A 26,134-nucleotide genomic window follows, 5' to 3' on the forward strand; every position below is an offset into this window, starting at 1 on the left:
TATAATTGGCAATAATATTGACATATTATAGATATCTCAGTGTGGGTTAAGCTATTTAAGTTAAGATTTTAAATTATAATTAGAGGATTGGAAATACTTTACGGATTTAATAAAATTTATGAAGATAAGTCTAATGGATTAGAAAGATTTAATGATGTTTTTTATGGTTAATTAGATAATTTGTATATTTTATTTGATATTTAGAAACAAAATAGAGATTTTATAAGTTTTGATAACATATTTATTTAAAAATATTATTTAATTTTAGGATATATTTATATAATCTAAAAAAAAAATATTTAGAAAATTTATTTATAAAAATTATATTATATAAAAAATATGTATCAATTTTAATTTTCTATAAAAATATAATTGAAAAATATAAAAAAATAAAAAATTATTATATATTATTTTATTAAAAATATAAAACTTAAAAAATAAAAAAAATAAAATAAAACAATACTTATATATATAAATATATATATTATATATAATTATATATAATTATATATATAATCATATTTATGTATAAATTTAATAATAATAATATATATTTTTTTTATTTTATTTTTTAATTTTTTAATTAAGTTATTTTAATTTTTTATTTTTTATAAATATCTTTTTTTTTATTTTTTTTTCTATAAAAAATAATTAATAATAAAAATAAAAAATTAAACCAAATATATTTTATAAAAAATAAAATAATTTAAAAACGGCAACAATGACATTGAAGTAAAATATAAAAATAAATTTTCAAAACATATTTACACAATAAAAACGGCATCAAAAAAAAAAAGGCAAATTAAGAAAACAAAAAAATTTATTTAAATTATAAAAAATATAAATATTAATAAAAATTAAAATAAAAAAATTATATGGCGATACCTTTCTTAGCCTCTGTTGGTTTAATCTTAGCTTGTTGTATATTAGGTCTTTTATGGGCTTTATATAATTACTTAGTTGTATATAATGTCAAATTAGAAGTCGAATCTTCCCAAAAGTAGCCCATAATAACCGAAAATAATTCCGATTAAGAAAACTTAAATGCCCAAGTGGATAATAATCATTAAAAGAATGTCATAATATTATCTATAGGTAAGAAAATATCAGACGGAGCCAAAGCTTTTTTACATGCCGAATATAAATACTGTACCATAGTATTATTAGCAATGTCTTTATTTTTGTATTTATCTATTGACTCATCTTAAGCAAACTGGCGTCCATATACTTCTGTATCCTTTTTAATAGGTGGATTTACATCTATAGCTTGTGGATATATTGCAATGATGATAGCTGTATAATCTAATTATAGAACATCTTTTATGGCTTAAAAGGGATTACATTAAGCCTATAAGACAGCTTTAGCTGCCGGAGTTTCAATGGGATTTGCTTTAGTTTCCATTGCTCTTTTAACTTTGACTTTATTAATAATGTTTTATAAGGCAATTTTGACTCCTGGGTAGGATTTTGGTGAGAATATTGCTTTACTTTTCGAATATGTAGCCGGATATGGTTTAGGAGGATCCACTGTTGCATTGTTTGGAAGAGTAGGTGGTGGTATATACACAAAAGCAGCAGATGTTGGTGCTGATTTAGTCGGTAAAGTTGAATAAAACCTCGCTGAAGATTCCCCTCATAACCCCGCCACCATTGCTGATAACGTCGGGGACAACGTAGGTGATGTAGCCGGTATGGGAGCTGATTTATTCGGTTCATTTGCAGAAAGTACATGCGCTGCATTAGTTATTTCAGCCAAAAGTTTACAATAATTACCCGAAGGAGATGCTAAAGTTGCCTCTTTCTACGATAATATCCACATAGACAATTTAATGTTCCCCCTAATGATTACTGCAGCCGGAATTTTATGTTGCATAGTAGTTTCTTTCTATGGAGTGTTCATAAATAAAGTCAGGGAAGAATCGGAAATCGAATCTTCATTGAAAAAACAGCTTCTTTTCTCTACTATTTTACTAACTCCAGTAATAGTCCTCGTAGCCTACATGAATACTCCACTAGTTTATTATATGTAAGCCTCGCCAATAACTGAAGTAGCTACTGCATCTACAAAATACTCCCATAATGCCTTTATTTGCGTAATTGTTGGCCTATGGTCTGGTTTAGCCATCGGTTATATTACCGAATATATGACTTCTCATTCATATTCTCCTGTTAGGGAAGTCGCCTAGGCTTGTGTTACTGGTGCTGCTACCAATATAATTTATGGTTTAGCCTTAGGTTATTTTTCTACTATTATTCCTATAATAGCAATTGCATTTTCAGCTTTTGTTTCAACAAAACTTTTGGGCTTTTATGGAGTCGCCTTGGCTGCTTTAGGTATGCTATCCAATTTACCTATTGGATTGGCAATCGATGGGTATGGTCCTATATCAGATAATGCAGGAGGAATAGCTGAAATGGCTGAATTGGGAGAAGATATAAGAAAAAGAACAGATGCTTTAGATGCTGCAGGTAATACTACAGCTGCTATAGGTAAAGGATTTGCAATAGGAAGCGCAGCTTTAGTTTCTTTGAGTTTATATGGCGGCTTTATTACTAATGCAAGAGCTAATGTTGATGCTTGGCATTATTTAAAGGGAGAGCCAGCCGTTACTGATAGTTTAGTTTTCGCAAATCTACTAATTGGAGCAATGCTTCCTTATGCTTTTTCAGCTTTCACTATGAAATCAGTAGGAAAAGCAGCACTTTAAATGGTTGAAGAAATAAGAAGATAAATCAAGGAAAAACCAGGTATTTTAAACGGTCAAGACGAACCTGATTATTAAGCTTGTATTAAAATCTCTACTTAAGCTTCACTTAAAGAAATGGTGGCACCTGCATTATTAGTTATTCTATCACCTATAATAGTAAATAAAAAATTATATATATATATATATATTTATATAATTTATTATATATTATTTTTATTTATATATTTTTATATATTTTAAATCATTTATAGATTGGTTTCTTATTTGGACCTTTAGCAATAGCAGGTTTATTACCAGGAGCATTAGTTTCAGGTGTTTAAATGGCTATTTCTTCATCTAATACAGGAGGAGCTTGGGATAATGCTAAAAAATATATTGAAGGTAAAAATCTTGTTAGAGAAAACGGAGAAGTCTGCGAAAAAGGATCAGAAGAACATAAGGCTGCAGTTATTGGGGATACTGTTGGAGATCCTTTAAAAGATACTTCAGGACCTGCACTTAATATTTTAATTAAGTTGATGGCTATTATTTCATTGGTTTTTGCAGGATTTTTCTGTAGAACTGGTATTTTATATGTCGAGTGAAGATAATAATATATTTATTAGTTTTTATATATAATATTTCTAAAATGATTAAAAAAAAATATTATATTTAAAATATATATTATTTGAAGAAAACAAAAAAAAATTAAATATTTTTTTTTAATGCTTTTATTTAAATATTATTAAAAAATATATTTAAATATTAAGATAAATAATTAAATATATATATAAATATAAATATATATATATATATATAATATTTATATATATAATATATTATACATATTTATTTATATATATTTATTTATTTTAATTATTAATTATGATATTACCTATTATTAATTGATAAATAAACTATTTTTTTATCTTTTTTTCAAATAAAAATATTTATTTATTGACAATTTAGTTAATTTTTTAATATTTATCTAAATCAACTGAAATAAATTTCCTATTTTCAAATAAATTATTTATTATAAAAGATATATATGATTATATAATTGAATATTAAATATTTTATAATTACTACTAAGTTTTTTTTTTTTTTTTAATATAATAATTTTAAATCTTTATTTTCTCTTAAAATAAATATATCAAACTATATATTTTCTATATAAAATTTAATTATCTTTTTCATCATATTTTTATAATATTGAAATTTTTAGATATATGTTTATTTCTAATTAAAAAATCGTTAAAATAATTAATGTTATTCTTTTTAAAAAATAAATAAATTTAATTTTCTTTTATAATATTGAAATAATATATATTATTATAGTTATTTAATGCATATAGCTTATAAGATTTATAAGCTATTTTTATCATAATTATTAGAATAATTTTAATAAAAAACTGTAAATGTATAAATTTCTCATTACATTTCGGAAACATATTATTATATTTATAAATTATTTTTCTTAAATGAATTAAACATTAAATCATTATATCATTCATATAATATATTTTTTTATTTAAATATTATATTCTTTTAATAGTAAAAGTATATGCACTTAATAATCTAATTAATAATGATTTAATTATATATTATAAATTCAAAGTATTTAGGTATATACGATATTTCTATATATTAATAGAAACATATATTTCCCATATTTTTAGTATTTATTAATTTTTTTGAGATTGTTTAAATTAAAATAAAAAATTTAATTTTTTTTTATAAAATAATATTTTTAATATTAATAATAAATAATTAAATATTATTATATAACATAAATAATTTTTTATGATATATAATTTTTATTTTAAATTATATTTATAAATATAAAGATTATAATAATATATTAAAAAATTATATTTAAAATTGTTAATTAAAAAAATCTTTTTTATATATTATAAAAACAAAAATATTATATATATTATATTATTTTAAATAATTTAATAAAAATATTTAAAAAAATAAAATAAAATATAATAAAATATAATATTTTATATATTGTTAATACGTATATATAATAAACATAATTTTAATTAAGATATATATTATTAATATTAGATTAAAATAAATAAATATATTTTACAAATAAAAATTAAATATATTAAAAAATTTAATAATTATATTTAAAAAATTCATTATAAAAATAATACATATTTATATATCATATAGATATTACTATTTTATATTTATTCTGATTTTTGAATATAAATAAAAAAAAATTAGAATAAAAAGATTTTATAATAAATAATGAAAACGAAATATGTTAAAATTATTTTTAAATAAATATTTCTTAAAATATTCTAATTATTGGGATTAAATATATATTTAAGAAATAAATTATTTTTTATTATAAGAAATATAAAGGAATAATGAATATATTTCATTTATTAAAAAAAATTCAAAATAAAATAAATTTAATAAAAGAAAATAAAAAAAAAAAAAAAAAATATTAAAAATATTTTGTTAAAAATAAATAATATATATATGTAAAAAATTTAAATATAAGTATATATGTATATATTTATATATATATTTTTATTAATATATATCTATATATATTAATTAAATAAAATGAAATAAAATATTTAATAATCTTTTTCATTAATTCTTTAATAATACTAAAAATATTTAAATCCTATTATTTCTTTAGAAAATTAATTATTTTTTTACGATTAAACATCATATAATACTTTAATTAAAACTTAAAAAGATGATTTTAAAGAAAACCCATTTCCTAATTATATAGGAATATATGAAAATTTTTATCAAGAATAATAAAAATTAAACATATAAAACATTAAAAGAATATATATGGATTTTTTCAAAAAAACAAAAGATTTAACTGAATAAATAATGCTTTAAAATAAACTTGAAAATAAACAAGTAAGTTTCATTGAAGAAATCTCAAAAAATCGCATAACTTTAAAATATTTTAAAAGCCAAGATAAAAGAACATATGTAATTTTAGGAGTTTATCATATTTTATAAGAAAGTTCACTTGAAATTATCGATATAATTGAATAATTAAAACCAGATTCTATTGTTTTAGAGGTTTGTGAGAATAGATTATAGATTATAACAGCTAATTTAGAAGATCAGTATTAGAATTTATATAAAAACTTATAAAAATCTCCTAATAGTAATAAATTTTTATTACAAGGCTTTGAATTTCATATTGCTTTGGAAGCTGCAAAAAGAAATTAAGTTTATGTTTTACCAGGAGATTTAGATTTATTTTATATTTTAAATAAAAGAAATTAATTAAAAATGGAATGTAAATGCAAAGAAATAAAAATTAAAGTAATTTTTTTTATTTATTTTATTATAAAAAAAAGGATATTTTTTCATTACTTTTTTAAGGAATTATACCTTATATTTTAAAAAGATTATTTTACTAGAAAATAAACTATCTTCAACTAATTGAAAAATTCGAATTATTAACAAAAAATAATAATTAAAGATCATGTATTATAGATTAAATAGAATATAAAAGAGAATACAATATATTAAATACCTCGACTAATAAAACACAAGGAGAGACTGTTTTATGTATATATTTATTCTTAAATATATATAATATAAACATAAATAATTCTAATTCTAATTATTATTATTATTATTATTATTATTATTAATATTATTATTATATTTTTGATTTTAATTATTTTTTTTTGAATTATTTATAAGGTATTGTAGGTATGAATCATTTATAATATTTATATGAATTTTATTAGATACGTGAAAAAATAATTTAAAAATATTTAAATTTCTTTTAAGAAGAATAAAACGAATATTAATAACAAATTTTATCATTAGACAATATAATTAAAAGAAATAATTTATATGATTAAATAAACAATGAAATAAATACAGAAATAACTTCATTTATTAAAACATAAAAATAATGTATATGAAAAAATAAAAAATTGATTAAATATAAATATATATAGATATATTTCTATTCATTTTTTTATATATTCATTTATTCCTTCTTATAATTTAATCAAAAACATATCTATTTCTTTTTTTTCCATACCTATTGCACATGCTACAGTCATATAAGGCAACTCTGTATAAAAATCGTTTGAACATCCATAATTTTTGAATTATAAATTATCTATTTTTAATACTTTTTCATTATTTATTATTATTCTACCTCCCATAATTCTCTTGTTATATAAAATTCCTCCTAATTCTAATATAGAAATTTAATTTTTTTAATTTTTTTAAATATTCTTTAATGTAAATCCAACCGAAATACTATTTTCTGTACTTTAAAGTACCCTCTCTTCATATTTTAATAATACTTAATTTAATTTTTCTTTTAAATAAATTAAATTTTCTTTCCTAATATTTAATAATTATTCCCATTTTTCCCTCCCAGTACTTAAAAAAGTAATAAAAAGATCTATTATAGGACTCAAAGAAGCTCTTCCTGGATAGTTTTCATTAATTTCTTTAATTAATTATTTATTTTCTCCATATATAATAGCACCTCCTACTGGTACAAGGAAATTTTTGTCAGTTGAAGATATAATAGCGTCTATTCTGTGATTTTTCGAATAAGTTTCATTAATTAAATTTACTATTTTTGCACATTATAATCCATAGGCATTATTAACTATATGCGGTATATTATTAACAAAACATATTCTTCCTATTTCAGTTATATTATCAGGTATTCTAGGTGCAAAACAAGAAGTAGTTGAAAAAACACACAATACTTATTTCTTAAAATCGTTATTTTCCAACAATTTACCTAATTTTTCTACATCACTACATAATTTATCACCTATTTAGACTAATTCTAATACATAAGGTTCTAAATTAGCTGCTAGAATACATTTAAGACACGTTTTTTGATCTATTCTTGACCAAATTACGTATTTTTTTTCCTAACTAATGTTTTTTTTTAAGGCCATAAGTGTTAAAAAACATGCCATTCCTGTAGCAGCTGGTAAAATTAATAAATTTCTACTTTTTTTACACAAACCGACCAATTTTAACATATCCTTTACTAAAAATTCCGTTATTTTTAAAATTAAAGACGAACCAGGGGCTTTAGGTTGTTCCGCAGATAAATTTCCACTTCTTCCGATTCCATGAGACATATAAAAATGACGTTTTTGGACTATTTAACTTATTATTCGACCCTCTCGTTCCCCTACACCTATTTTTTGGGAAAAATTATTTGTGTCCATTAAGGATAGTTGGGAAATAAGAAGCTCGATTTCAAGATCGGGGAGGGGATGAGGGAATAATTGACGTTAAGAAAGGAGGATTTTTATAGTATTAGAGAACGTTTGAAAGGAGTTTTGGGATTATTTTATATATTGAGGGGAGATTATATGAGATGATAAGTCGAGGTTTTATTATGTATTCATATTTTTTATATTTTATTTTAATATTTTTTTAAATTACAATTATTTATTTTTTTATTAAGTAAAAAATAAAAAAAGATATTTTTGTATAAAAAAAATACGGGTTTTATATATATAAAAAAAAAAAAGTATAAAAAATGAATATTAATTTTATTAATTAAATACCTGTTCTAGCTATAATGACCAAGAACAAAGTTTAAAACAAATTAAATGAATTATAAAGTGAAGACTCCAAATATTTTATCAACAATACTTTGACATTTTAACAAATAAACTCTAATTTAGAATCTAAAAAGCATTATGAAATAATAGATTCATTAAAATATTTACTAGCTGTAAATATAGATATATATATATATATGTATATATATATATATATATATATATATATATATATATATATGTTTATGTATATATATTTTTTTACATTCAAATAAAAATAGCATTCTATATAAGGAAAAACTATATCTAAATATACTAGTAAGATTATAAAATAATTAGCAAATGAAAACTAAGAAATCAAACGTTTAACATATTAATTATTAATCGAAATAAGTATCTAATCACCAAATATAGACGAACTGCTAATGTGTATTGCTCCAATTCATAAATAAATATAAACTCGAAATTCCCTATTAAAAGGAGATACATTAAAAACATTAAACTAGCTATCAATTCCTGAATTAAAAAACATATTATATGCTACTTTACATAAATTATATATAGACAAAAGTCCGTATGTAAAACGAATCTGTGTGTTAATTTTAAAGCAGTTTTATTCTGAAAAAAAGACGAAGTTTAAAACCTTATATAGTTTTTAAGTTAGGAAATTCCATATGTAAAATCTGCTCTTTTTTTAACTTTTAGGTCTTTTTTCCCTAAACTAGATTTCTTCCACATACATTTTAGAAAGCTAGTTTAAGAAATTCATACTTTTTAACTTTTCGATTAAGTTTTATGTATTTAAATTTTACATAAATATACACTTTTATATCTTTCATTTGAGAAAAAAACACACCCTGATCTACTTCTTTTAATTAAAAACCTAGAAAAAATGCTTAAATCAACACATCCGGCTATTTTGGTTGAAATATTTCATATTTTTTAAGATATAGGTGATCTTTCTTTATAAAAAAAAGCCGCGAAAAGTCTTCTTAGATTTTTAAATATTAGCTCCGAGAGTAAATTTATAGTTTTGGAGTGTTTAGAAGAAATAGCATAAAAAAACCCATAAATTATAAAAGAATTTTATAAGAATTTTTACATAAATTCGTTAGAAAAAACCTTTTGTAAAATCAAAAAAATGCACATTATAATTAATCTAGTTGATGAATAAAATATAAATTAAATCCTAGAAGAGTTCAATTACTAAATTTAAAATGAAAATGAAGAAATATGTCTAAATGCAGTATTATGTATACAAAAAATAGCCATAAAGTTTCACAAATTCTTCGGATAATGTATTAAAACAATCACTTAATAACTAAATAATGCACAAGAAGGTTAAATAGACGTTTTTTTGAATATTATAGGCGATTTAATTGCTTATGTAATCAAAAAATTATATTTTATTTATAAAAATTTAAATAGAATGTGAAAGAATATTACCCAATATTATCCTATGTTTTCAAATTTATAAATAAAATATAAAATTAATTTATAAAAAGTAAAATAATATAACTTTTAGAGTAAATTTGTGAAGAAATACCTTCAATTTCGATTGATTTTTATAGAATATTAATTATAAATTATAAGAAAGAATAAGAAAGTGTTAAAATATAAGTAAATAATATAATATACTTATATATATAGTAAAAAATACTAATATTAATAAAATATATTAATATAAAATAATATAAAAAATTAAATTACTATTATATTTTATATATACTAACTTGAAAATATAAAATTTATTAAAATAAGAATTTTAAAAAATATAAACTATTAAATAGTAATAAATACTAATTTATTCTATTATATATTATATATTAATAGACACTAATATATATTAATATAATATTAATTTTATGTATTAAATAATATTATATAATATATATATATATATTTATATATATATATATATTAATAAATAATTTATTATTATTACATTTGCTATTATATATTAAATATACGCTTATAAATATTTTTTTTTACTAACATTTCTTTTTTAATAAAAAAACAGATAAATAATTTAGGTTTAAAATTAATTTTTACAGTTGATAAAAATTAAGTTTTATATTAAAAATTAAAGTATTTTTTTGATTATAATTAAAATTTGTCAGCTTTAGATGATTCTTTTGTAGTTAGAGATAATTAAAGAGCTATATAAGGACTATTTAAGCAATAATTAAATGATTTTATAAATTTTAAAATATAATTTGAAAGTTTATTTTAAGGAATAAAAGTAGACTAAAAAAATGAAAAAAATAAAGATTTTCAAGATATAAGAATAGGAAGTTTAAGTAGATAAGTAATTAAAAATAGATAAAATTATATTAAATTTTTAAATTTATAAAAACTAATTTTATTATAAAAATACATAAAAATCTATAAAATAGAAAAACTATAGTATTTATAGAATTTAAATATTAAAAAATAAAATAAAAAAAATTAAAAAAAAAAATTTAAAATAAATATATGAATATATTTATATATAAATATATATATAAATATATTAATAATTTATATATATATTTATTATTATATAATTATCTTTATTTATAAAAGATTGGAAAAAAATTATAAGGATACGAATTCTTTGAATTTTCAAAAAATGATATTATTTAAGAATCTACTGATTATTTAAGAAATGAAGTAGAAATAAAGATGTAATAAGATAAAACATTATAATTATAGTAATAATAATTATAATATCAAAAATAATAATATAATCAAAATACTATTTAAAATAATAACAGTAATACTAATATTATTAATAATAATTAGAGTTCTCAATTATTAGAATAGTAAGATAATAAAAATAATAAAAAATAAGTATAAAAGGAATTAATTAATCATTATTAAGATGCTTTATAATAAACATTAAATGATTTTTTTGAAGATTGAATATTCTTTACATTTTTTTTTTTGTTATAAAATATTCTAAACTAAAATAAAAATACTTGTAACAAACTATTAATTTTTATTCAAATAAACTAATCAATTTCTTTTTTTAAAAAAAAATATAAAATAATCTCTTTTTTTTTTGTTTATTTAATATTCCCGCTATTTATAAATTATCAAATAATTTTAATACAAAAATAATAATACAAAAATAAATATAAAAACATGTTCCAAATAAACAAAATATTTAGCCGAAAAGTATATGAAATTCCACAATGTCCCATTTGTTTAGAAGAATAGACAACTGATTTAGTTGCAACACATTGCGGTCATATATTTCACACTAATTGTATATATAAATCATTAGAAATTTAATCCATGTGCCCCAATTGTCGTAAAAGAATGACAAAAAGCAATTTAATTTCAATAAAATATTCACTTACATGTCAAGATGAAATCCAAGAAAAAATTCAGGCATTTTATAACAGTTTGGAAGAAAGTGAAAGACATAATGTAGTATAAATAATGAATAAATACGAAACATAAACAAAGGAATTTGTCAAATTATAAAAGCATAAAGAGGAAATACTAAAACAGAAAATTGAAATAGAAGAGAAATTCGAAAACTTAAATAAAGAAAAAATACTTTAAAATGAAAAATGTTACCATATGGAAAAATAAATAAAACTTTTAAAGGAATAAAATATTGTTTTTTAAAGTTAAATGGAAAAATATAAATATGAAAATAATAGAAAAGAAGAAATATTAATTTAACAAGAAAAAGAAAATAAAGAAAATTAAATTTTTGCAAAACTAAGAGAAGAACTCGAAAATAATTTCACAAATGAAGAAAAAATACTAGATTAAATTAAAAAACACTCCCTTTAGAAGAATAAGTAAAATATTATTCATAAGCCTTTAAAATTTAAAAAGGAAAATGTAGAGAATATATGGATTTAAATTAAATGTGTAAATAATAAATTAAAGATCTATAAAATTAAGTTAAAATTCTTTTGTAAAAATAAAATGTTTTATAATAAAAAATTTAAGATGAAAAAAATAATAGTAATAATATAAATAATATAAATAATATAAAAATATTAATAATATTAATAATAATAATAATAATAATAATAATAATAATAGTAATAGCAATTCATCTAAAATAGAAAATGGAAAAAAAAGAAATGAGTTTTTAAATTAAAATAATAATAATAATCCTGAAATGGTTATCTAGAAAGTTAAATAATATGAATTATAAATTGATAATAAATAAAATGAAAATAAAAAAAGCATGTCTTTATTGTTTAAAAATTAAAAGTTTAACCTCATTTAGATAATAATGTATAAAAAAAGATTTAGCGTTTAATTTTTTTAAAAAAATGATTCATATATATATATAATTAAAATAATGTAATTTAGAAAATTTAAAATAAAATAAATTTTAATTATATTATTTTTTTTTTAATATAAATATTAATTTAAAAGGTTAATTCAAAATAAATAAAAAATTGTGAGTAAAATTTATTTATAATTAATTTTATAATAAAAAAAAATATTATATTGTCAGTATTGTATTTAAATATATATTTATAAAGTATTTTAAAAAATAATTTTTTTTTTATAAATTATTTAAAATAAAATAAAAATAATAATAATTAAATAAAAAAAATTTTAAAATATTTATACATATAAATATTTTTATATTTTAATATAATAAACATAAATAATTTTATTGTAAAAAATATAAATTTAAAAATAGATATATTTATATATATATTAATATATATATTAAAATATATATATAAATATAAAAAAATATAAAATAATAAAATAATATAATAACATAAAAATATAATAATATAATAATTAAAATTAAGTAATATAATTATAATATTTAATAAAAATATAATAAAAATATTTTTAAAAATAATAATATTTATAATAGATTTAATATTAATACTATTGAAAATATTATAAATAAATAAAATAAAAAATAATTATTATTTATAATATTATAATATAATTATTAAAAAATATCAATTAAAATATTTATTATTTAATAATTATATTTAAAATTTCCATAATAATAATTAAATAATTATTAAAATTAATTTATATTTATTTTAATTTATTTTTTAATAATTTACAAAAATAAAATAAAAATATTATAAAAAAAAAAAAAAAATTTATATTATATATTTTTTTCTCTTAATAATTTATTAAATTATTTTATTTATCTATCTTTTAATATTTTATTTTAAAATATTTTTTTATAAATAAATTTTTTATTTTTTTTTTTTTTATTATATTATAAGAAATATTTATTTTATTTATATTTATATAATTTTAAAAATATATTTTTTTTTAAATAATTCTAATTTTATTTTATATTATTATACAAAAATTTATAAAAAATAACAATTTAGATATAAATTCTATTATATTTTTTTTTTAAATTATAGTCTTATTTTAAATTTTTTATGTTTTTATTTTTAAATAATATATAAAAATAAAGATGGAAGAATGAATATTAAATATTAAAGATGATATATTTAGTAAATTATAAATTTTTTGTTGTAAGTATTGTTTTAAAAAAAAAATTAAAAAATATAATAATGTATATAAACAAGACAGACTTTATTATTTAATCTTTTTTATTTTATTTAATAATTTAATAAATTATATAAAAACACAAAAATTAAAAACAAAAAATTATCAAAAATTTTAAAATTAAAAATATTAAAAATTTTTTTAAAAAAGAAAGAAATTAATTAAAAATAAAAGAAAAATAATAAAATATATAAATATATATGTATTATCAATTTATAAAAAATTAAAATAATTTTTTATAATTTTAAATATAAATAAATAAAAAAATAAAATCATTTACTATTTTTAATATTAATTAATGTTAAACCATTTAAATTATATATTTATAGACTACAAAAATCTTCATAACTTTACTTTAATAAAAAATATTTATAAATAAAATTAAAAAATAATACATATTGTTAATTTTATTATTATCTAACTTATGGAAATTATTAATTTATTATTAGATTTAAAAATTTATCAGTAAAACACATTTAATCTTAAATTGAAATTAAACTAATTCCAAAACAAACTTTTAGATACTAATTAAAAACTAAATCAAATTATTATAATGATGATTATTGAAATAATTATTTACCTAATATTAAATTATAAATATATAAATAAATATATATAAATATATATATATATTTAAATATATATATTATATATTATATATTTTATATATATTAGATATTTTTTTATATTATATATATTATATATATTAAAAATGTTTTAATATATAATATACTTTTATTATTATTTATATATATTATATTAAATATTTTTTATATTATTTTTTTTTTTTTATATTTTTTTAATACCAACTTTTTGTTTTAATGTATAAAACATAAAACATATAATTATAGTTTCGATAGAATATTTATACACTTATATATCATAAAAAGAACAATCTATATATTAACATACTTTTGAAAATAATCTAAAAGATTATTAAGTTGGTGATTTAAAAGTTAATTAATTATAATGAATTCTTTCTTATATATTTATAGTATTTTAATATTATTCTATAAAAGTATCCCATTATAACATTAATTAATTTGTCCAAAAATAAGGTTTCATTCCATTTAATTTATAATCTAATTTCTATATTTTATTTTTTTTATGTTTTTTTAAATATATTTATTAATAGTTTTTACTATTTTACCTCGCAAATTAATTATTCACATTTAATAATTTCTTCGTTTGTATAAATGTTTTTGCAAACTTCTGTAAATTCATTAATATTAATCAAAAAAGGTTCCTTTATATATAAAATATTAAAATATATATATTTACTATTTAAATTTTTAATAAAAAATAAAATATAAAAATAACTTAAATAACGTTTTTTTTATTTTTTTTTTTAAAAAAAAAACAATGTATATATGTACAAATGATAAATATTAATGTTATTTTTTTTAAAAAAAAGGTAGTGTTTTTACTTCTATTTTCTAAGCAATAAATAAAGCTGTAACTCCAAACAATTAAAGTTTTTCCTTTTACAAATTTAATTATAATTAAAAAAATCTATCCAAAATAGAAACTGTAAGTTAATAAGTTTCTCTTTTAAAGTTTTTATAAGAAGATACATCTTATAACCAATCTAGAAGAATAATTCGATTTTTAGAAAACTCCTTATGTTCATTTTAATAAATAAGAAGTTTTTAATAAGAAACCAAATAATATTATTATTAAATCTCCAAATTTATTTACATATCATCTTCGTCTAATGTATAGTTGCTTTTTTACTAAAACTCCTTTAGAGCCTATTCTAATTCATACTAAGATAGATTAAATTATTATTTTAAATGCTAATTTTCTTATGGAGTACCTAAAAAATTATCAGCATCTGAAGGAAAATATAAATTTATTTATTGGTTTTAATTAAGATCAGAATTATGTTGTTCAAAGGAAATTTTATTTATTTAATTTTGGATGCTTTAATTATTAGAAAGTTTTTGATTTTTTTTGATTTATTTTTATTTTATTTTAGACTACTTTTTATTTAAATAATATAATATGAAATATATATTTATTTTATATATATTTATTTGTTTTAATTTTACTTATATACGAGATGGACAAATTACTTACATTTTTTTGATATGTTTTTATAATTTATTCTTATTTTATTTTTTTTAAATTATCTCAAAAAAAAATACATTAAATTGCGGGTATTTTAATTTAAAAAATACAAAATATAGAACTTAATAAATAAATAATTTTTAAAAAAACAAATATATATAAATGTATTAATTTATTAAAAAAAAAGATTTGTTTTGTTTCAGATATATATATTTTATTTATAACAATATATTTAAATATTATTATTATAAAAAATAAATAATATTTATAAAAATATCTTCTTTTATAAATTTTATTCTATAAAATTATAATCTATGCTTTTTATTATATTTGTGTATTTAAAAAAATAAAAAATAGTAAATTAACTAATATATATATATATATATTTTATATATATATATATTTTTTTTTTATACAAAATATAATATATACAATTTCAAATTATTTTTTGAATTATCATTAATTTTCATCTTTTAATTCTCTTAATATAATTTTTATTTTAAGGTTAATTTACCCATAACTTAGCATTTTCATCAAATTTTTACTTACAATATGCCATATGTTACTCTAAAGCTCTTTTATTAAATCTTCTTCTACAAACATCACATTAAATCAAACTATTTTTATTTAAAGCATCCACTATAGCCTAATTTTCTTCTTTTGAATATTAAACGTTTTTTTTTTATGCAGCTTATATTGCTTATGATTAAAATCTCCAATTTGAAATTTTTTATTTCTAATTAACTTGTTAAATTTATTCTTATTAGATATAATTTGATGATTTAGCCCTATTATTATTATTGTTAACATTAAATTATTCTTAGTTATTTTATAAATTCTCATTTTCTTCTTGGTTTTTAGCATATTTTTAATTTAACTGATTTAACCTGTTAATTTTATTTAATTTATTTAAAATATTTTTATTAGTATTATCATTTATTTATATATAATCTAAAATATCTTTTTAATTATCTAAATCTTCATTATTTTCAGTTTTTAATATTTTATTTTAATTTAATTCTTCTGGAAAAAACAATTTCCTTTATTAATATATATATATATTTTTTTATATATATATAGAAAAAAAACCTGTATTTATCATTTTGTTATTCATATAAATCCTCGATTTATATTTCTTCATATAATTCATTATTTAGTTTATTAATATTTTTATTTTCTACATCCTCTTCATTTATGTATTGTTTCTTTCTTATTTTTTTCTTTAAATTAAATAAACAATTTGCTAATTATTTCTCAAATTCATTTATATTTTCCTCTTATTAATCTTAAAAATAAAACTCGCCGTATTTTCCTGTAGCTTTCGGATGTATTTTTTTTGAATGATAAGCTAAATAATCATAATTAAATCTTGGTAAGTCATCCATAATTATCATTTCTCCTATATTTGCTAGATTTTACTTTTTTTTATAGGCATAATAACTTGATTTTTAAGGAGATAATAAATATTATTATTCCATATGTATGTATATATTTATATAAATTTTATATTAATTTTTTTTTTTGAATATTAAAGTAGTAAAATATTTTCAAATATACATTATTAATAAAATTCGATTATATAATTTATATGATTACATATATATAATTTTTTATATGAATATAAATTATTTATTAAATAATAAACATACATATATATATTAAAATTAAATATATTACCTAGTATTTTTACTTTTCTTATTACAATAAATTTATATAAAATAAAATAAGAACAAAAATTAGTAAATTCAATTATAAATTAAAAAGATATTTTCTAAAATATAAATAAAATAAAATATGTTCAAAACTTTTAAAACCCTCATAAAATCGCCTATAACCTATAAATTTTCGACAAAACCCTTTTAAAAAGTCCTCCCTAAATCCCTTTTATAAAAACGCCTAACTTTAACCACATTTTTAGCTTCTTTAACTTATTACACTTACACTTCACATTCTACAAAAAATGACACTGAAGATTTCTTCGAAAGTACTCTTCCCGCAGACTTCCAAGAAGGTGAAAAACGTGAAGTTCAATTAGGTCCAAAAGAAGATGACTGTGTTTTAGTTTGCAAAGTATAGGGTAAATATTACTGTGTATCCAATAAATGTCCTCATTTTGGCGCTCCATTAGGAAAAGGTCCTCTTTTTGATGACAAAATATTTTGTCCTTGGCACAATGCTGCTTTTCCGTAAAGGATGGAGCACCAGAAAGTGGTCCTATCCTAAATGGGCTCGAAACATTCCATATAGAGGAGAAAAATGGCCAATTAAGCATCAAAGTACCCAAAAGCAAGCTCAATGTACCCAAAGTACTCCCTATGGTAACCCGAGATCCTGAAAATAATACTGAATATGTAATTATAGGAGGAGGTCCAGCTGGAATAAGTGCTGCGGAAACATTTAGATAGGGCGGCTTTTCTGGTAAAATAACAATTTTATCAAAAGAGGATTATTTACCTTATGACAGGACTATTTTAAGTAAAGCTGTTTTTTTCGCAAATGCTGAAAAATTGGTCTTTAGATAAAAGGAATTTTTAGAAAAATATAATATAGACATCAAAACAGGACATGAAGTTGAAAAAGTAGACTTCGAAAATAGAAAAATAACTACCTAAAACAAACAAGAAATCATCTACGATAAACTACTAATAGCCTCAGGCACAAACGCACGTCACATAAACATATAAGGAGCTTCTAAAGATAAAATATTCACTCTTAGAGAATATTAAGATATACGAAAAACTTAAAAAAAAGCTCCAAGAAAGCCAAAATATAGTCATAGTAGGTGCCTCATTTATTGGTTTAGAGTCTGCCTCTAGCATAAAGGACTTTTTGAAGGACAAAATAAACGTTAACGTAGTTGACAATTGTAAAGTGCCTCACGAAAGGGTATTCGGGGACGAAATAGGTTAGGTAATACAGAAAATGCATGAATAAAACGGAATTAAATTCCATTTAAAAACTGGCATATAAAAAATGGAAGATAATAAAATTTACCTTAATGATGGATCTGTCCTTGAAGCCGATTTGGTACTTTTAGGTGCAGGAGTTTCCCCTAATACCGCTTTTGCTCAGAATATAGACAAAGATTTCCTAGGAGGAATCAAGACTGATGTATTTTTAGAAAGCTCATAAAAAGGTGTCTTTGCAGCTGGTGATATAGCTAATTATCCCTACCATTTCACCGGTTAAAGGGTTCGTATTGAGCATATTAATACTAGTATATATTAAGGATATGTCGCTGCACTTAATATGTTAGGAAAATAAGTCCCAGTGTAGGAAATACCATTCTTTTGGACTAGATAATGGAATAAATCTATACATTATACTGGTTATGGGTAAGGATTTGACGATGTTTTTATATAAGGAGATCTTAATAAATTAGAGTTTATGGCTTGGTATAGTATTAGAGGAAGGGTTGTGGCTTTCGCGGCTATGAATAAAGGACCTGTAGCTATGGTTGTTAATGAAGCCATGAAATAAAATGTTTTACCTAGCATGTAGGATATTAAAGAAGGGAAAGTTAATATCGAGGACATTAAAAAAAGTGTCGAAAAAAGAGGAAGCTTTTGTAAATGTTAGAGAATGGATAAATGTTGTGGAGTAAAAGCAAAAATTTGATTTTTTTTTTTTTTATATATATATAAAAAAAAATTATAATAATATATATATACATTTTTATATGTTTGGTTTTTTTATTTTAGTAATTGATTTTTGTTTTTTTTTGTTTTTTTGTTTATTTTTGTTTGTTTGTATTTTTTTTTTTAGTTTTTTATTTTAGTTTTTATTTTTAGTTTCTATTTTTATTTTATTTTTTTAGTCTTTTTTTTTAGTTTTTTTTTTTAAAAAATAAATATTATTATAATATGTTATTTAAAAAAATAAATAAATAAATAATAATTTAAATTTTTTTTTTCCCTATATATATATATATATATATGTATATTTATATTTTATTTGTTTATTTATACGTTTCAAAAAAAAAAGAGATTTTTTAATATTTAATATTTGAAAGAAAAATAATTATAAAAATATGAGTGAAGAATAATAGCCAATAGAGGAAAATTTATCTCCTAATAAATTAGTAGAAGAACAAAAAGAAGAAGTTCTTTAAGAAGAGCAAACAATCGAAACAGTAAACGAGCAAACTGAACAATACAAAGAAATCATTGAAATAAAATAACATGAAGAGTTACATATATAACAAGAAATAACAATTTAAACAATAAATAATACTACATAATAAATAACTGAATAATATAAAGAAGTAGTCCAAAAAAGAAAACAAGAAGATGAATATGAAGAAAGCTTAGTAGAAGAAGAACATATAATCGAATAAGAAAAAAATCATCAAGAAGTAGAACAAGACAATACTTTCTAAAATGAAGAATATGCCAAAAATAAAGTAGAAAATTAAGAAACTCCAAAAGAACCAGGCTCATAAGATCATTTAACAGATTAATTTTTTTATGACGAAAATGAATTAGAAAGCACAGTCACTGATTCATAAATAACACGATAGACAGTATAATACCAGTAATAATAAAAAATATATATTTATATTTATATTATATATATATATATATATATGTATAATATATATATTTATTTAGTAAAGTATTTGGATTTGATTCTATGAAAAAATATAATGTAAGTGTATTAGATAACGAAAATATAATATATTCATGTGGTGTTACTTATTAAATATTAAATATTAATACGTTATAAACATAAGTATTATTCTCAAAAGATGGAGGCGGTATAGGAAGTATCGCTGTTCATCCTTCTAAAAAATATTTTGCTGTCGCTGAAAAAGGAAATAAACCTAATATTTATATATATGAATATCCAACTTTAAAATTATTTAGAATTCTAAGAAAAGGAACTGAATTATCTTATAGCTCTGTTACATTTTCATGTATTTTATATATATATATATATATATATATATATATATATATATTATATATATATATATATAATTAAATATATATATATGCAGTTGACGGAATAAGATGCGCTTCAGTAGGTTCTAGTCCTGATTATACAATCTCCATATGGGATTGGAAAAAAGAGATGATAATTTTAAAAGCTAAAGCTTTTTCTTAGGAAGTTTATCATGTATAATTTTCTGAATATAGTGAGAATATACTCGCAACATCAGGTTTAGCACATATTAAATTCTGGAAAGTTGCTGAGACTTTTACTGGTTTAAAATTAAAAGGAGAAATCGCTAAGTTTGGACAAGTAGAGCTTTCCGATGTAATTGGATATTATATTCATCCAGATGGCAAAGTATTATCAGGTACTGAATATGGAAATTTACTTTTATGGGAAGGTAATCTTATTAAGTGTGTGATTTTTATTGATGAATAAAATAAATGTCATGACGGATGTATAAATGTAAAATAATTAAAAAACACAATATACATAATAAATTATTTATATACTATATATAATTTTTTTTTGTAAACATAAAAAAGGCAATTTTTAAAATAGATAATAATATAATCACAGCCGGAGAGGATGGTTATATAAGATTTTGGGATTTCCAATCAATAGAAAATTCTGAAAGTGATGATTTTGGTAATTTTTATTTAAAGCCAACAAACGAAATCTTAATAAAAACCGACGAAAACGTAAAAAAAAAAACATACATAAAAAAAAAAAAAAAAAGAGAAATGCAAACATATCCTAAATTCTCCTAACCGATAATTATTGGATAGTAATAGATTTCAACGGCAAAATAATAAAATTATGCCTAAAAGACAACTATACATCTTCCGAGTAAACCACTATATTAGAAACAAATTCTGGAAAACTAAATGACATTGCCGTTTCCCCAACATAAAACGCCTCAGTTACAATAGGAGATGACGGAGTGGTTCGTCTTTGGGATTTCGTGAATAAAAGGGAATATTATTCCCGAAAATTCCCTTCAAAAGGCACTTGTGTGGAATGGTTAGCCCATACCCGAAAAAATGGTGGCCGAGTAGTAGTTGTAGGCTATCAAAACGGTATAGTAAGGTATTTATTATTAAACCAAATTACCTTCACCCTCTTAAAAAGCCTCAAAGTGCACAATAAAGCCATAAAATACATAAAAGCATCACCTGATGGTTCCATAGTAGCCGTTTTATCAATAGATGGGAACTTATTTTTGCTCGAAAATGACCCTTCAGACATAAAAAAGCTTGAGCCAATCTGCTTATTCGACACTAAACTACAAATAAACAGCATGGTGTGGGACCGTAATGGTGAAAAGTTGCTTTTTGCAGCTGAAGATGGCAAAATCTACGAGACTTAAATTCCTAAAAAGGAAAATTGTGACACATCGGAAACTTATTTACAGAATTTCTACGCGAAATCCTACACTATTAAAATGATGGAATTCCAAAAGCCCAAAACGGAAGAAATGGAACTCGAATTCTTACTCAGAAGGAATAAAAACGAAGAAAAGAAAGAAGAAGTTGAATGGGAGCCTGATAGTATAATGAATGCCTGCTATTATGATTATTCTTGTACTAAAATACTCGCTACAGTTTCTGGTAAATATATGGGTTGGATATATTTAATTGATTGGAATAAAGATAGACCTATAGAGGCTATTCCGGTGCCTAAAATATAAAGTCTATGCATGAATTTCGTTGATTTCTAGGATATTTTACTCATAGGCTTCAAAGATGGGTCCTGGTAGTTAAGACATAAGAATGATATTAAGATTGGAGTACATTTAAGACCTCATGATATTGATTATGGGGCTGTGAAAAATGTTTGCTTAAATTTTATGAAAAATTGTATCCTTTCAGTGGGTGGGGATGGTACTTTTTCGACATATAAAGTGGACATGGAGGCCATTAAGTAAATCTGTAAAGGAAATATGGTTGAAAACTTTATTTTCGCAGACCAATTTGAAGGCGGAAGTATATCAGAAAACACTTTTTCGGAGAAAATAATTGAAGAAGAAAATTAAGAAGAAGAAGATATTTTAGACGATAATGTATATTCAATTTAGGAAGCCAAGCTTTTAGCCGAAGAAGACTATAAAAAATAAGAGGCGAATAAAAAAAAGAATAAAATTCTAGAATAAGTTTAAAATCTGGTTAGTCTTTTCGAAGACCAAAAAAGAAAAAATTTAGAAATAGATGAAATCGCAAGATTGACAAACTAAGAATTATGCGTAGATCCAGACTATATAGAAATGCTAAATTAAAGAGTCGAGCAGGATTTAGAAGAGACTAAATTAGAATTAAAATGGGACGCGGAATATTACCAGTTGAAAACTTAGAAATTATTTAAATATATGAAAGATGAACTCATAGTTGACACTTTTACCGTCAAAGCTATCAAAAATCCTAATATTTAAGTAAGTACTTTCAAAGTTAAGAAAATGTCAGATTTTTTGAGACAGAATTTATAAGAAATATAGGAAAAAATAGACTAAATAGAGGAAGAGAGAAGAATTTAAGAAGAAATTTTCTAAAAATCTCCCTAAAATAATTTAAATTTAAATGATTAAACTATTAAAAACCAGACTTTTAAAAAGGAAGTTTAAAATCTATAGAATACAATGTCTTAATAATAATAGCAATAATTACAATTATAATAATAATAAGAAGACATAAAAAAAAAGCAGTAACAGCAATAATAATAAGGCAACGAAAAAAAGGGTGAATAAACCCATTTTTCCTTATCTAAATAAGAAAAACTTGAAAACAAACTAAAACAATAAAGATTAAAAAAGAACTAGAAGAACTCTCCAAAAAAAAGCCAACAAAAGAATCATTTGACCCTGATCATTAAAAAGACATTGAAAATGCGAAAAAAACACTCGGGGATTACAAACTAAAATCCTCTCCGACTTACGATGTACCTGAAAATCAAAGAATGAATGTAAGTAAGAAAAAAAGAACATGTTTTTAAGAGAAGAGTTTATTTATAATATGAAAATAAAAATGAATAATGAAATTATAGCTTTAAGGGAGAGAAAAAAAAACATTTTGGAAAAAATTAATGATTATAATTAGAAAATATAAGAAATTAATAAATAACTTAATATAAATGAGACTTTATTTTAGCCCAAAATTGATAAATAGCTCGAAATGCCCGAAACATTCTTTTAAGTTACCGAAGAATAAATAGACGCTTTTATTATTTCCAAAAATAAAGAAAATGCTTAAAATGCTAAGAATAAACAAACTTAAGAAAATGAATAATAAAATAATAATAATAATAATAATTAATAAAAAAAAGAAAAAAAACCAGATCCAACATTAGGTTATAAATAAAGAAAAGGCGTAAAAGTCCAAAACAGTGAATAAGAAGAAGAATTAAAAACCATTACCTAGATGATTTTGAATGCCGAAAAAAAAAGAATGCAAGACGAAATAAATGAAGAAACTGAATAATTTGATAAAGACGTTTTAAAATGGCAAAACGAAAAAAATATTATGGAAAGTGATATTACTATAGCATAAATGAAATTAGTCACTTTCTTTTAAGAGTTATTGATCTTAGCAGATATGGAAGAATAAGATGAAAAATTAATTAATGATTTATTGAATTTATAAAAGGATAAGTCTGAACTTGAGGAACAAAACGCCAAAATAGTCGCAGATCTAGTCACTTTAGCTAATAAAGATAGTCAAAACGAAAAAGAACTAGTTGAATAATAAAAAGCTTTCAAAGAACTTATACATCCTGACGATGATGTCAAAAGAGAAAAAATTCATCAATATTATTTAAGAAAATATAAAAAAAATAAAGCTAAATAATAAAAATTAAGAAATGCAGAAGAAGAAAATGAAGATTTCGAAGAAGAGTATAAAAATATAATATATAAATAATTATGGAAATTTTATATATGTATATATATACAAAAAAAGAGATATAGAAAGTGATGAGGATGACGATGATGATTTCCTAGATGATGAAGACGATGAAAAACCAGATATTTCACCTGTAGAAAATGATTCAAAAATAAGAGAAATTATTGATAAAATTTGTGAATTAGAAGATTAATAGGAAAATGTAATATTAAAATATATAAATATATAAATATATAAATATATAATATATATATATATTTTTATATATATATATTTTCTTTTAAATTATTTATTCTAATTTTAATTTACAAAATTATAGAAAAGAAAAGAAAAAAGTGAACTTGATAGATAAAAAGTTAGTATTTTAAGTAAAATTGCTAATATAGGTAATAATTTAAGAAAAGCTGAAGAAGAATTAAAAAATTACTAAAGAAAAAACTTTAAAAAGTTAATTAATTAGATGTCTCTTATTGTTTAAAAACAGATTAAATATAAAATATTAATATATTAAATTAAGGAGTAATTAAATATCTTTTAATCTATATATATATTTATTAAATTATAGGAAAAGAAAGAATCATATAAATTACCTGATGATTTATCACGTTCTATATTATTCACTTAAGATGAATTTAATAAAATAGCTAAAAGAATAAAAGAGCTAAAACTAGAACAAGAAAGAATAAAAAAAAGCCGTGCAAATTTAGAAAAGAAACAAAAAGTATTATAAGTAAAGCTAAGTAAAAAAAATGCTGAAGCAGAAGAATAATCAGAAAAATGCCGAGAAAAGCATTTCCTAAAATTTGGTGATGTAATGGATTTAAGCACTATAGAATAATTAGAACCTACAAAATAAGTTAAATCTTAATAAATATATATATATATATAATATTTTTAAAAAGGTATTAGAAATGAGAGAAAGATTCAAAGAAGAAGAAAGGTAAAGCATTATTAAACTTGAAAGGGCTAAATAATAATTATAAGAAAGAAAAAATTATATGTTATAAGCTAAAAAAGAAAATACTGCTATTATAACTAGTATTACTAAATTAGGAGAACATTTAATGAAATTATCTAAAAAATTAGATTTAACAGGAAAATAATTATTTGTAAATATAAATTTTTTATATAATTATATTTATAAGTATTTTAAAATATATCTATATAATATAAAAAAATTAAAGTAAGAAGATAATGAAGAAAAGAAAAATAAATAAGATCTAGAGTAAGAAAGATAATAATATAAAGATTTGGTTCGTTTTTTAGCTAAAGAAATAGAAGATTTAAAAACAGAAATAGGACTATTTAAAAGAAAAGGTTTATTTTTTTATTAAATAAAAATAATTTAAAAAATATAAAAGGTGGGCATATTTATACTATGGTTACTTCTAATAAAAAAAATTTTAATTGAGAAAAAAATATATTTATATATATATATATATATATATATATATATATATATTTATATATATATTTTTTT

General features: G+C 19.6%; 4 protein-coding genes across 4 annotated transcripts, besides 63 other annotated features; all 4 read left to right on the top strand. All coding sequences in view use genetic code 6, as the record gives it.

Annotated features, from left to right (window-relative positions):
* Positions 1-303: 303 nt before the first annotated feature.
* Positions 304-337: a microsatellite.
* A 127-nt stretch (positions 338-464) lies between these two features.
* Positions 465-515: a microsatellite.
* Positions 465-554: a microsatellite.
* Positions 467-513: a microsatellite.
* Positions 555-861: 307 nt separating the features above from the next.
* On the top strand, positions 862-3,420 carry IMG5_145380 (inorganic h+ pyrophosphatase, putative). Its single transcript, XM_004031135.1, has 2 exons — positions 862-2,864; positions 2,960-3,420. The coding sequence occupies exons 1-2, from the start codon at positions 876-878 to the stop codon at positions 3,290-3,292; spliced, it is 2,322 nt and encodes a 773-aa protein (XP_004031183.1). The 5' UTR covers positions 862-875; the 3' UTR covers positions 3,293-3,420.
* Positions 2,877-2,946: a microsatellite.
* Positions 3,421-3,469: 49 nt separating the features above from the next.
* Positions 3,470-3,550: a microsatellite.
* Positions 3,488-3,558: a microsatellite.
* An 832-nt stretch (positions 3,559-4,390) lies between these two features.
* Positions 4,391-4,489: a microsatellite.
* Positions 4,490-4,660: 171 nt separating this feature from the next.
* Positions 4,661-4,691: a microsatellite.
* Positions 4,663-4,692: a microsatellite.
* A 516-nt stretch (positions 4,693-5,208) lies between these two features.
* Positions 5,209-5,265: a microsatellite.
* Positions 5,211-5,261: a microsatellite.
* Positions 5,220-5,268: a microsatellite.
* A 1,037-nt stretch (positions 5,269-6,305) lies between these two features.
* Positions 6,306-6,349: a microsatellite.
* A 2,073-nt stretch (positions 6,350-8,422) lies between these two features.
* Positions 8,423-8,502: a microsatellite.
* A 1,367-nt stretch (positions 8,503-9,869) lies between these two features.
* Positions 9,870-9,937: a microsatellite.
* Positions 9,938-10,058: 121 nt separating this feature from the next.
* Positions 10,059-10,166: a microsatellite.
* Positions 10,066-10,171: a microsatellite.
* Positions 10,123-10,166: a microsatellite.
* A 490-nt stretch (positions 10,172-10,661) lies between the features above and the next one.
* Positions 10,662-10,713: a microsatellite.
* Positions 10,674-10,717: a microsatellite.
* Positions 10,712-10,764: a microsatellite.
* Positions 10,717-10,777: a microsatellite.
* Positions 10,725-10,790: a microsatellite.
* Positions 10,791-10,940: 150 nt separating this feature from the next.
* Positions 10,941-10,980: a microsatellite.
* A 353-nt stretch (positions 10,981-11,333) lies between these two features.
* Positions 11,334-11,361: a microsatellite.
* Positions 11,362-12,204: 843 nt separating this feature from the next.
* Positions 12,205-12,297: a microsatellite.
* A 606-nt stretch (positions 12,298-12,903) lies between these two features.
* Positions 12,904-12,959: a microsatellite.
* Positions 12,927-13,040: a microsatellite.
* Positions 12,928-13,012: a microsatellite.
* Positions 12,947-13,021: a microsatellite.
* Positions 12,974-13,035: a microsatellite.
* Positions 12,993-13,102: a microsatellite.
* Positions 13,028-13,084: a microsatellite.
* Positions 13,103-13,289: 187 nt separating the features above from the next.
* Positions 13,290-13,340: a microsatellite.
* Positions 13,341-13,433: 93 nt separating this feature from the next.
* Positions 13,434-13,505: a microsatellite.
* A 328-nt stretch (positions 13,506-13,833) lies between these two features.
* Positions 13,834-13,864: a microsatellite.
* Positions 13,842-13,899: a microsatellite.
* Position 13,900: 1 nt separating this feature from the next.
* Positions 13,901-13,946: a microsatellite.
* Positions 13,947-14,341: 395 nt separating this feature from the next.
* Positions 14,342-14,403: a microsatellite.
* Positions 14,343-14,537: a microsatellite.
* Positions 14,352-14,466: a microsatellite.
* Positions 14,369-14,491: a microsatellite.
* Positions 14,369-14,519: a microsatellite.
* Positions 14,514-14,561: a microsatellite.
* A 1,207-nt stretch (positions 14,562-15,768) lies between these two features.
* Positions 15,769-15,797: a microsatellite.
* Positions 15,798-16,197: 400 nt separating this feature from the next.
* Positions 16,198-16,232: a microsatellite.
* Positions 16,199-16,236: a microsatellite.
* Positions 16,201-16,235: a microsatellite.
* A 1,343-nt stretch (positions 16,237-17,579) lies between the features above and the next one.
* Positions 17,580-17,633: a microsatellite.
* A 156-nt stretch (positions 17,634-17,789) lies between these two features.
* On the top strand, positions 17,790-18,164 carry IMG5_145390 (hypothetical protein; the record flags this gene model as incomplete). Its single annotated transcript, XM_004031136.1, has 1 exon — positions 17,790-18,164. One exon carries the CDS (start codon positions 17,790-17,792, stop codon positions 18,162-18,164), a length of 375 nt encoding a protein of 124 aa, XP_004031184.1.
* A 230-nt stretch (positions 18,165-18,394) lies between these two features.
* On the top strand, positions 18,395-19,447 carry IMG5_145400 (hypothetical protein; the record flags this gene model as incomplete). Its single annotated transcript, XM_004031137.1, has 1 exon — positions 18,395-19,447. One exon carries the CDS (start codon positions 18,395-18,397, stop codon positions 19,445-19,447), a length of 1,053 nt encoding a protein of 350 aa, XP_004031185.1.
* A 70-nt stretch (positions 19,448-19,517) lies between these two features.
* Positions 19,518-19,671: a microsatellite.
* Positions 19,538-19,589: a microsatellite.
* Positions 19,544-19,671: a microsatellite.
* Positions 19,546-19,600: a microsatellite.
* Positions 19,580-19,671: a microsatellite.
* A 188-nt stretch (positions 19,672-19,859) lies between these two features.
* IMG5_145410 (WD repeat protein) lies at positions 19,860-25,569 on the top strand (the record flags this gene model as incomplete). The annotated part of the gene is made up of 11 exons (XM_004031138.1): positions 19,860-20,362; positions 20,440-20,744; positions 20,829-21,229; positions 21,310-21,412; positions 21,559-23,192; positions 23,561-23,723; positions 23,864-24,647; positions 24,712-24,856; positions 24,974-25,173; positions 25,220-25,510; positions 25,557-25,569. 11 exons carry the CDS (start codon positions 19,860-19,862, stop codon positions 25,567-25,569), a joined length of 4,542 nt encoding a protein of 1,513 aa, XP_004031186.1.
* Positions 20,376-20,431: a microsatellite.
* Positions 20,751-20,824: a microsatellite.
* Positions 24,038-24,072: a microsatellite.
* Positions 24,866-24,912: a microsatellite.
* Positions 24,868-24,928: a microsatellite.
* Positions 24,885-24,931: a microsatellite.
* Positions 25,289-25,321: a microsatellite.
* A 503-nt stretch (positions 25,570-26,072) lies between the features above and the next one.
* Positions 26,073-26,128: a microsatellite.
* Positions 26,129-26,134: the final 6 nt, after the last annotated feature.

The sequence above is a fragment of the Ichthyophthirius multifiliis genome (genome assembly GCF_000220395.1).
Source record: "Ichthyophthirius multifiliis unplaced genomic scaffold scaff_1120509251127, whole genome shotgun sequence".
NCBI lineage: Eukaryota > Ciliophora > Oligohymenophorea > Hymenostomatida > Ichthyophthirius > Ichthyophthirius multifiliis.